General features: G+C 42.7%; 1 protein-coding gene across 2 annotated transcripts in view; it reads left to right on the forward strand.

Moving 5' to 3' along the window:
* Window positions 1-12,059, forward strand: part of ern2 (endoplasmic reticulum to nucleus signaling 2) — a 65,419-nt gene that overhangs the window by 20,280 nt on the left and 33,080 nt on the right. For both annotated transcript variants that reach the window (XM_078417795.1, XM_078417796.1), the window contains exons 3-5: window positions 135-168; window positions 1,434-1,506; window positions 6,055-6,127. In XM_078417795.1, coding sequence (XP_078273921.1) covers window positions 135-168; window positions 1,434-1,506; window positions 6,055-6,127 — 180 coding nt within the window. The remainder of the gene's footprint in view (window positions 1-134; window positions 169-1,433; window positions 1,507-6,054; window positions 6,128-12,059) is intronic.

The following is a 12,059-nucleotide window of genomic DNA, read 5'->3' on the forward strand; positions in this document are numbered from 1 at the left end:
ATAGGAAAAATAATCCTACAGGATCGATATTTAATTCTGCTATTGGCTCCATGTTTAACAATGTTATAGAATCTGTGATTAACACTGCTCTTTTCTCAAATGGCACTGAATCTCATTTATAATTTATATTTCAGATCCAATCATTCAAGTTCCTGTCTACCTGGCCGAGTAAGTTACTGTTAAAATTTAATACCCGCTCTCTAAATTTCAGATTTTATGCGCAAATTTAAGGTCTGGTGGCTCACTCAAAATTCACGTGGATAATCAAAAGTGGTGGAAAGAACCATATAGTGTACTGTGTCTTCATAAAAATGCCCATTTGTGAAATGGACCAATTAGGTTATTAAAATATACATCAGCCATCCTTGGAACTGTGACGGCATTCTGTTCCTTCTTCATTAATGACCTTCCCATTTGTCAATTTAGGTAATACTCTTAAAGCAAACTTTAATTCCTCAACATATCTCTTCCTGTCCCAGGATTTCTTCAAGAGTCTTCTGTTAAGTCTGCAATTTCATCTTTGGCTGTCTAATTAGACTTGGCCTAATATCTGTTTTGTTCTTGGTGCCCCACTGTTGAGTGAGACAATTGTGACATTTGTGGGCTATTTTGCATGCTGGCTCTTTTAGTGTGATAAGCATGATTTTTCTAAATCTAAAATTAGCCCCTCTCTGCCTGTTTGTACTGGTTTTAGTAGCTCTCTCATAAATACAAGATTGTTTCTGGTTGATATTTGGACTTCCTCTGTATTTTGCAGCTGAAGCTAACTTCTAAGCATTGCTTAGTATTCATTTTATCTTTGTACTTTCTGTCCCCTGTACTATGATATTAATTTCCAGTTAAATTACCTTCTATATGCAGGATCAGAATTTCTCCCAGCAGCCATATCCACAATGTCCCTGCATCCTTCCTCACCCATCCACTGTGAAGCAGCACATTCTTTAACAAAGTTTCCATTTGTGCCCATCAAATGTAGTGCTAGTGTTGTTTTAAAAAGTCACCTAGTCTTGATAAGTCATCAAGTCACCTGTGTTTGCAAATGAGGTTTCTCAAAAAAAGCACTGAGCATCAGAGACTTTTTTTCTGGTTTATGTACCCAATTTATGAACAATTGTTTGCAATGCTAGTAAAGAATGCTCAAACCAATAGACATTACAGCACCTGAACAGGTAGTTCAGTGTAGTATGATGATATAAAAATATTGAAATTACTTACAGGTTGATTGGTCTGCTGAGGACTATTGATCATCTTATTAATGGTTTATGTATGTTATTTTAGTTGATATATTTGAGGCACTTTATGTTATTTGAAGCCAAATTAATTGGAGTTACTTTTGTTTACCAGCTTGCGCTACTTATCGAAATATTTGTCCCTGTTATACAGTAGCAATTTGAACCCTGTTTAACACAAAAATGTGTTTATTTTGATTGTAGACCAGCATTTATTCCAGACCCAAACGATGGAAGTCTCTATATCATGGGAGGGACAGCTAAAGAGGGACTAATGGTATGTTTTATGATATTTTCATGAACCTTGAACATATGTTTCAATCCTGAGGATATTATTCAGCTAAATTTGGAGCTATCTTCTGGGATAGCTGCACCATATCCATAAGGTTATTTAAAAAAAATCTTTCAATCTCTGCTGGAAAAGTTGAATTATAATACAATTGCCTATTTAATGTACATCAACAACAGTACAAAAAAACTCAACCAAGTAAGTCAACAGAAAATCCATGGTAGCTTTCTCTAGTCAATCAATCAATCACTTCTCCAAATGATTGTTAATTCTGTTCCTGTTGTTCTTATTGTTATTGTTTCCCATTACAGAGGTTTATAGTTAACCATACATTGATCTTGACATCTTTTAATTTTCCATACCTTGGGCACCACTCATGCATCTAAATGTTTTGAACATTGTGACCAGGACCTCTGTAATTTTCTCCCTCCCATCTCTCAGCAACCATGGAAGTATTCCATCTGGACCAGGCGATTAATCAACGTGGAGCTAGCCATTTAAGTACGTCCAATTTGACAACTTTTTAACATCCAAAATCTCAATTATATCTTTCTATGCTGAAACTCCAGCGATCTTCCTTCATGAAGGCTGCTGTAAAATATCTCAGCCATGTCCTCTGTATCTATGATTCAATTCATTTTTTGGCCTCTGATTTCCTCCTCTTGTCATACAACCATTTTCCTGCTCATGGATAGTAGAATATCTTTGGATTGGCCACACTTCTGCAGCTAGTCTTTTCATGTGCTCTCTCTTTGGCTCTCATTTCATTTTCTAACTTCCAGTCTGAACCTCCTATAATCAACAAGTGTTAACAACTTACCAGGTGTCATTATGCTTTCTATTCCAAAGCCTCTGAAATCATGATCAGTTTCAAAACCCAAATGCAACAATTTCCTTTCCTGTTAGGTTTTGAAACCAGCTCCTCTTTAGCATTATACAGCCTGTTTATCATGTATTCGACCTAATAATTTAATTTCCTTCCATATTTTATAAAGAATCTACCCTATCATGGTTTCAATGCATCACTCAAGTGCTTAAGAAAGGATTCTGTAAAAACATCCTATATACTTAACAATCAGCACATTTCCACGGCTTGACCTCAGTCAAGTCTCCAGCACAAGAGTCTTTATTGCAGCCATCTCAGCTCCAGATAAACAATCATATTTTGTTCTTTATTTTTAACTCTGTAACTTAACTTCAAGCCTTGCACCCAACCAAATGTTTTTCAGTTTCAAAGGTTGCTATTTTAGAACTTCAATTTATGCCAGTCTTTCTTTTTCTATTACACAGTTGATACAAAGCACCAGAAGTTATATGCTAAAGTTCTGCTTCAGTATGTTTTAACTTTGGTATAGTACGCAATATTTCCTAATTTCTGTTATATAAAATGTAGGCTCACATTATTGTAGGAAAATAACTGCAGATGCTGGTACAAATCAAAGATATCACAAAATGCTGGAGTAACTCAGCAGGTCACGCAGCATCTTGGAGAGAAGGAATGGGCGACGTTTCGGGTCGAGACCCTTCTTCAGACTGATGTCGGGGGGGCGGGACAAAGAAAGGATATAGGTGGAGACAGGAAGACAGTGGGAGAACTGGGAAGGGGGAGGGGAAGAGAGGGACAGAGGAACTATCTAAAGTTAGAGAAGTCAATGTTCATACCGCTGGCCTGTAAGCTGCCCAAGCGAAATATGAGGTGCTGTTCCAATTTCCGGTGGGCCTCACTATGACACTGGAGAAAGGTCAGACTGGGGGTGGGAGGGGGAGTTGAAGTGCTCAGCCACCGGGAGATCAGGTTGGTTAAGGCGGACTGAGCGAAGGTGTTGAACGAAACAATCGCCGAGCCTGCGTTTGGTCTCGCCGATGTAGAGAAGTTGACCTGGAACGGCGGATGCAATAGATGAGGTTGGAGGAGGTGCAGGTGAACCTCTGTCTCACCTGGAAAGACTGTTTGGGTCCTTGGATGGAGTCGAGGGGGGAGGTAAAGGGACAGGTGTTGCATCTCCTGCGGTTGTGGGAAAAAGTGCCTGGGGATGGAGTGGTTTGGGTAGGAAGGGACGAGTGGACCAGGGAGTTACGGAGGGAACGGTCTCTGCAGAACGCAGAAAGAGGAGGAGATGGGAAGGTGTGGCCAGTAGTGGGATCTCGTTGGAGGTGACGGAAATGTTGGAGGATAATTTGTTGGATACACTGGCTGATGGAGTGGAAGGTGGGGACAGGGGAGATTCTGTCCTTGTTACGAATGGGGGGGAGGGGGAGCAAGAGCGGAGCTGTGGGATATAGAGGAAGCCCTAGTGAGAGCCTCATCTATAATGGAAAAGGGGAAGCCCCGTTTCCTAGAATGAGGACATCTCTGATGCCCTGGTGTGAAACACCTCATCCTGGGCGCAGATGCGGCATAGACGGAGGAACTGGGAGTAGGGGATAGGCTTTTTGCAGGAGACAGGGTGGGAAGAAGTGTAGTCCAGATAGCTGTGGGAGTCAGTGGGTTTGTAGTAGATGTCAGTCACTAGTCTGTCTCCTGTGATGGAGATGGTGAGATCCAGAAACGGTAGGGAGATGTCGGAGATGGTCCAAGTATATTTAAGAGCAGGATGGAAATTAGTGGTGAAATGTATGAAGTCAGTGAGTTCTGCATGGGTACAAGAGGTAGCACCAATGCAGTCGTCAATGTCGCGGAGGTAGAGTTCCGGAATGGGGCCAGTGTACATCTGGAACAGGGATTGTTCGACGTACCCGACCAAGAGGACAAAGAGGCAGGCATAGCTAGGGCCCATGAGAGTGCCCATAGCTACGACTCGGGTTTGGAGGAAGTGGGAGGAGTCAAAGGAGAAGTTGTTTAGGGTAAGAACCAGCTCTGCTAGGCGGAGGAGAGTGTTAGTAGATAGAGATTGACTGGTTCTACGGTCGGGGAAGAAACGGAGGGCTTCAAGACCATCCTTGTGGGGGATGGAGGTGTAAAGTGACTGGACATCCATGGTAAAGATGAGGGAGTGGGGGCCTGGAAACCGGAAATTATTGAGGAGACGGAGAGCATGTGAGGTGTCTTGGACATAGGTGGGGAGGATTTGACCATGGGGAGATAGGATGGAGTCAAGGTAGGTGGAAATTAGTTCGGTGGGACATGAACAGGCAGAAACAATGGGTCTGCCAGGACAGTTCTGTTTATGGATTTTAGGGAGAAGGTAAAATCGGGCCGTGGAACGATAAGGTTGGAGGCATGGGCAGAGCGCCGGAATTGGTGAGATCAGTGATAGTGTTGGTGTTTAAGGTCTGGTGCTCGTCGGCGGGGTCATGGTCCAAGGATAAGTAGGAGGAGGAGTCCGAGAGTTGTCGTCAGGCCTCGGTCCGGTAGAGGTCAGCAAGCCAGTCTACCACAGCTCCTCCCTTGTCAGCGGGTTTGATGACTAAGTAGGGGTTGTTGCAGAGTGAGTGGAGGGCTGTACATTCAGGAGGGGAGAGGTTAGAGTGAGTCAGGGGAGTGGAGAATTTGAGGCAGTTAATGTCACACCGGCAGTTGGAGATGAAAAGTTCTAGTGAGGGTGAGAGCTCACATTACTGTCATTGCTCGAGCATTGGTTTTAATAGTTTCACTGATAGACAGTAAACAGAGAATAATAATAATAGGGGAGGGAAAGGGAAGTTCCCAGGAGCAGGACCAAGAGGCAAAGGTTACAATTTTGTGTTTTGAAATACATGAGGCATGCAAGAAAAATATTTTTCAAAAAACTCAGCTGGTCTTTTACCCAGAGTAGGTAGGGACTGGGGGGATGCTCAATTATTGAAGCAATCGTTTTCAAGGCTGCGATCAATACATTTTTGGACACAAAAGGAATTGTACAATATGAAATTTGGGCATGAGAAAATGGTCTCAAGGCACAGGATCAGCCATGATGGAAGCTAGCTCAATGGCTGCTGGGAGTGACAGATAGAAGAGAAGTATTCCTAAGGCTAAGTGAATATGCTGCAGGCCAAGGACTTTATCCCATGTTATGCCATAAAGTGGGGAAAGAACATTAAAGTTCTGCAAGTTCATTTTTGACACTGGAACAAATTATTCTGTATGGGGAGATGAACATTTACCCAGGATGTGAGCTGACCATGACCATCACACAAATTCGTAGTGTTGTTAATGTTGACATTGTGGAAAGTCCAAGACGGAAACTGATTACTTTTATAATTCTTGCTTCAAGATTAGTGTTAAGTGAAATTTGGGAGTATACACAATACACTTGTTGATGGATACTTTTGGAAAGCAATGAAATAGGTCCAAGAATGAAGAGCTAGGAAGACACAATTTGCAGGCCTTAAATTCGAAAGGTGTGGTAGCAACTAGAGTTTGAGTGAAGAGCTACTACAGAGGATGGGAGAAGGTAGCAGAGTGCCTTAGGAAGCTAAGGCAGTCTAATTTTAATGGCCGACTGAAGATGTTTATTTCCCATTCCTAATAATCAATGGTTGATCTCCGCATCATTATTTCCGGAAAGTCTTCTGATCTCACTGCTGATTGTCAAATACTGTTGCTTCTTATTTCAGAAACTCCCTTTCACCATCCCTGAACTGGTTCATTCCTCCCCTTGTCGGAGCTCTGATGGAATACTGTACACGGGTAAAGATTTTCTGATTATTAATCAACTTTATTCCTTTGCATTTCTTTGGTTATATAACAGCAATGTTATAAATGTTCAGACCCCCTTTTGATGAAGGTTTACCAGGTCACTCATCGTCATCTCCTAATATAGAGACACTGTAGGTGTTACTGTTTTTGGCAGTGTTGCTCAGTGAACACCAAAAGTGCACAATGTGTTGGGGTGAATTGAACCAGAAAATAACATGAGTACTTGGATCAAACACAATCTGTGTACAGAGAAATACAATTAGTATTTTATTTGATGATGTAGGACCTATTCTAATACAAATTCATCAACCTGTAATGGACTTTTTTTCAGGTTTCTAGCATCAGGGTTGTTTTGGGCTTTAGGCTTGTGGTAGCTGTTAATATTGTTTATCTCAAATACCATTTATCCGCTAACTATACCCTGCCTTACTGTAATGACACCACTATGAGAGCATAGAACAATGAAATGGGAACACCTGGGCACTGTATTTGAAGATGACAGAGTCACTTCCTGCCTAGTTGGCTTTGCAAGTTTGTATTCAAATTGGGAGAGCTATCTCACAGACTCGTTAATACCTACCAAATCATACTCTACAACAATATGTGAGATGTCTCCATCACAAGATGGGGCAATGAGTATAAGAGTCAGGAAATTAGAATACAGCATTATATGGCTGTTGTTGAGCCACTTTTGGGAATTGTATGTATTTTGATACCCCAATACAGGAACGATTGGAGGCTTTGCAAAGGGTGCAGAAGATGCCTGGAAGATGCACTGGAATGATGCCTGGATTACAGGGTATTAGCTATAGGGAGTGGTCAGCCAGGCATAAATTGTTTTCTCTGGAACACCGGAAGTTGATGTGAGACTTGATAGAAGCATAAAGTCATAATAGGGAGAGATAGGGTAGACAGCCAGAACCCTTTTCCCAGGATGGAGATATATCTGCATCCACCGCGGACTACAAACGTTCAGCTTTCTAGAGGAAGAGGTCAGGGGGGTGGTAAAAACCCAACAGGGTTTGAGGCTGAGTTGAGACCTAGGCTCTGAGGAGACATGGGGCAGGGGAGTAGGGTCTTAGGAGGTACTATAGAGGAAGAATGGGGAGAGGGTTGTGTGTGGTGAGGCTCGTTATAGGAGGGGAATTGGGCAATTTGTCCATCAAGTCTGCTCTGCCATTCAATTGTGGATGATCTATCTTTCCCTCGCAACCCCATTCTCCTGCCTTCACCCCATAACCCCTGACACCCTTACTAATCAAAAATCTGTCAATCTCCGCCTTAAAAATATCCATTTACCTGGCCTCCACAGCTGTCTGTGACAATGAATTCCATAGATTCACCACCCTCTGACTAAATAAATTCCTCCTCATCTATCTAAAGGTACGTCCCTTTTATTCTAAGACTATGGCCTCTAGTCCTAGACTAGTGGAAACATCCTCTCTACATTCACTCTATCCAGGCCTTTCACTATTTGATAAGTTTCAATGAGGGCCCCCCTCATCCTTCTAAACTCCAGTGGGTTTGAGGAAATGGCATGGTTAGTATTGGAGGAAGAGCCACAGGACAGAGCGGTGCTGGTATTAAGGACCCAGGTTTGGAGGCAATCAAGTGAAGAGTAGGATCAGAGAGAGTGAACCAAGTGAAAGTTGTCGTAGCTGGTAGCGTTGACATTGCAAATCTGCAAGTAGCCGGGGGCACCATCAGATCCTGTGAAGTTGGCGGCCTCAGTCTGTGGATGGTTGGGAAGGCATTGAGAATCAACTCAGTCAGTGGAATCTAATAGGAGGAACAGACTCTGAGAACATTTTGATTTTCAATGATTGGGACTCTTTTAAAGAGCAACAGAAGAAAACTAAAAAGGCAATACGGGGAGAAAAGATGAGGTACGAAGGTAAGCTAGCCAATAATATAAAGGAAGATAGTAAAAGTTTCTTTAGGTATGTGAAGAGGAAAAAAATAGTTAAGGCAAATGTGGGTCCCTTGAAGTCAGAAGCAGGGGAACTTATTATGGGGAACAAGGAAATGGCAGACGAATTGAACCGGTACTTTGGATCTGTCTTCACTAAGAAAGATACGAACAATCTCCCAGATGTTCTAGTGGCCAGAGATCCTAGGGTGACGGAGGAACTGAAGGAAATTCACATGAGGCAGGAAATGGTGTTGGGTAGACTGATGGGACTGAAGGCTGATAAATCCCCAGGGCCTGATGGTCTGCATCCTAGGGTACTTAAGGAGGTGGCTCTAGAAATCGTGGACGCATTGGTGATCATTTGCCAATGTTCTATAGATTCAGGATCAGTTCCTGTGGATTGGAGGGTAGCTAATGTTATCCCACTTTTTAAGAAAGGAGGGAGAGAGAAAACAGGAAATTAAAGACCAGTTAGTCTGACATCGGTGGTGTGGAAGATGCTGGAGTCAATTATAAAAGACGAAATTACGGAGCATTTGGATAGCAGTAACAGGATCGTTCCGAGTCAGCATGGATTTACGAAGGGGAAATCATGCTTGACTAATCTTCTGGATTTTTTTGAGGATGTAATTAGGAAAATGGAAATGGGAGAGCCGGTGGATGTAGTGTACCTTGACTTTCAGAAAGCCTTCGACAAGGTCCCACATAGGAGATTAGTGGGCAAGATTAGAGCACATGGTATTGGGGGTAGGGTACTGACATGGATAGAAAATTGGTTGGCAGACAAAGCAAAGAGTGGGGATAAATGGGTCCCTTTCAGAATGGCAGGCAGTAACTAGTGGGGTACCGCAAGGCTCGGTGCTGGGACCGCAGCTATTTACAATATACATTAATGACTTGGATGAAGGGATTAAAAGTGACATTAGCAAATTTGCAGATGACACAAAGATGGGTGGCAGTGTAAACTGTGAGGAAGATGCTATGAGGTTGCAGGGTGACTTGGACAGGTTGTGTGAGTGGGCGGATGCATGGCAGATGCAGTTTAATGTGGATAAGTGTGAGGTTATCCACTTTGGTGGTAAGAATAGGAAGGCAGATTATTATCTAAATGGTGTTTAGGAAAAGGGGAAGTACAACGAGATCTGGGTGTTCTCGTGCATCAGTCACAGAAAGGAAGCATGCAGGTACAACAGGCAATGAAGAAAGCCAAATGAATGTTGTCCATAATAAGAGGAGTTGAGTTTAGGAGCAAAGAGGTCCTTCTGCAGTTGTACAGGGCCCTGGTGAGACCGCACCTGGAGTACTGTGTGCAGTTTTGGTCTCCAAATTTGAGGAAGGATATTCTTGCTATTGAAGGCGTGCAGCGTAGGTTTACTAGGTTAATTCCCGGAATGGCGGGACTGTCGTATGTTGAAAGACTGGATCGACTAGGCTTGTATACACTGGAATCTAGAAGGATGAGAGGGGATCTTATTGAAACATATATGATTATTAAGGGGTTGGACACGTTAGTGGCAGGAAACATGTTCCCAATGTTGGGGGAGTCCAGAACCAGGGGCCACAGTTCAAGAATAAGGGGTAGGCCATTTAGAACGGAGATGAGGAAAAACTTTTTCAGTCAGAGAGTTGTAAATCTGTGGAATTCTCTGCCTCAGAAGACGGTGGAGGCCAATTCTCTGAATGCTTTTAAGAGAGAGCTAGATAGAGCTCTTAAGGATAGCGGAGTCAGGGGGTATGGGGAGAAGGCAGGAATGGGGTACTGATTGGGAATGAACAGCCATGATCACATTGAATGGTGGTGCTGGCTCGAAGGGCCGAATGGCCAACTCCTGCACCTATTGTCTATTGTCTATTGACAGGTCCATGAATAAAAATGCCAAAGAAAAGGCTAAAACAATTGCAACCAGATTCAGCCAAAATATCAAATTCCTCCCACGGTTGTAGGAGCACAGCCTATTTGGCCAATTCAGCCAATTTGATTTACTCCACGTGTTGTGAAGAAATGTATGAGAACACTAGATACATGAAAGATTATGGGGATGAAATAATATCATGGCATTAGTACATATTATCTGTCATGAGTTCCTGAATTACCCCCCCCCTCCTTCCCCCCACCTGCAGCCAACGTGTTCCAGTGCAGTCACAACAGTGGCATTGTTGTGACAATTGAAATATTGCCCAGGTATGTCCTATCCACAAAAACTGGGTCAAATCTAGTCAGGTAATTACTATTCAATCAGTCTACATTCAATTATCAGCAAAGTGATAAAAGGTATCGTCCTTACAAAAGAGGTCATGCAGATATTTTTTTAATTGGGCGTTGAATAAATAAAGGTAGTGAATAGAAGTGACCAGTAAATAGAGAAAGAAAATTAAGGATTGAGAATATATTTGAAAATTTAGTGAATAGCAAAAAAGAAACTAAAGTTTCAGTTCCTTTAAGATAGATAGAAGGCCAGTGTGGACTCAGTGGGCTGTAAAGCTTGTTCTTGTGCTGTTTAATTCCATGACTATGAATTGGCCAGCATTTCAGAATTCTAATTCTACAATTAAAAGATGCAATTAGCCACTTGACTTCTCACGTCTCCTCCACTATTGAATAATATCAAATTCAACATAGAACTGTATAGCACAGGAATGGGCCTTTTGGCTCACAATGTCTATGCCGAACATGATGCAAAGAAGCTAATCTCATCTGCCTGCACATGATATATATCGATCCATTTATTGCATATCCATGTTGCCTATCTAAAACGCTACTATTATATCTGCCCCACCTGGCAGCCACCATGTTCTATGTAAAAGATGGTCTCCAATATCTTCCCACACATCTCCTTTAAACTTTGCCCCTATTACTTTAAAGCTATACCCACGGGTCTGATATTTCCACGCTGGGTAAAGGGTCCTGACTGACATCTAAGCCTCTCATAATTTTGTAAATTCTATCAGGGTTCCTCTCAACCTCCTGTGTTCCAGCGAAATTAATCCAAGTTTGTCCAAGCTCTCCTTATAACAAATACCCTCTAATTCTATTAAATCTCTTCTGCACCCTGTCTAAAGCCACCAAACAGGCCATTGCTAGCTGTTTGTTGGGTGAAAACAAGAAGCTGGTGTGACTTGGTTGTGGGAGGGATAGAGAGAGAGGGAAAGCTGGCGTTTAAAAGACCTTAGGTTAGGCACCTGGATATGCAGGGAATCTTCTTATCGAGTCCACATCACAAGATTAGAAACTGTTCAGCCAGAGCTGAACACACGTCTCGGCATCTGCATATAATGGTGTTTTGCGCTTTTTGTGCCTGGTGGTGGAAAGATTGGTGGAAACAGGGTAGCGACGTGAACACTCTTTCCTTGACCCGCATTCAGGGAATGAAGGGATATGGATTATGTGCAGATAGATAAGAGATGGTCTTGGCATCATGTTCAGCATAGACAGTGTGTGCCAAAGGACCTGTTCTTGTGCTGTATTATTCTATGTTCTCTGTTTATGAGCAAATCATTTCCAAAAAATAACATACATTTTCATTGATTGCAAAGACTAGTCTATATGATCCATTACTTACAAACCCATTAATTTAAAGCACAAGCGGGAGCAAGCCAATTGACTTCTTATGTCTGCTGCATCAGTTAATAAGATCATGGCTGATTTTTTAGTTTAGTTTAGTTTAGAGGTACAGTGTGGAAACAGGCCCTTCGGCCCACCTGGTCTGCGCCAACCAGCGATCCCCCTATCCTACACCTACTAGGGACAAAGTTTTACATTTACCAAGCCAATTAACCTGCAAACCTGTACGTCTTTGGAATGTGGCAGGAAACCGAAGATCGCGGAGAAAACCCACGCAGGTCACGGGGAGAACATACAAACTCCATACAGACAGCACCCGTAGTCAGGATCGAACCCGGGTCTCTGGCGCTGCATTCGCTGTAAGGCAGCAACTCTATCGCTGTGCCACCGTGACCGCCCTAATCTTCTGATCTTCATGTTTCCATCCACCCCCACTAGTCTTTCATCCC

The sequence above is a fragment of the Rhinoraja longicauda genome, chromosome 21 (genome assembly GCF_053455715.1).
Source record: "Rhinoraja longicauda isolate Sanriku21f chromosome 21, sRhiLon1.1, whole genome shotgun sequence".
Taxonomy (NCBI): Eukaryota; Metazoa; Chordata; class Chondrichthyes; order Rajiformes; family Arhynchobatidae; genus Rhinoraja; species Rhinoraja longicauda.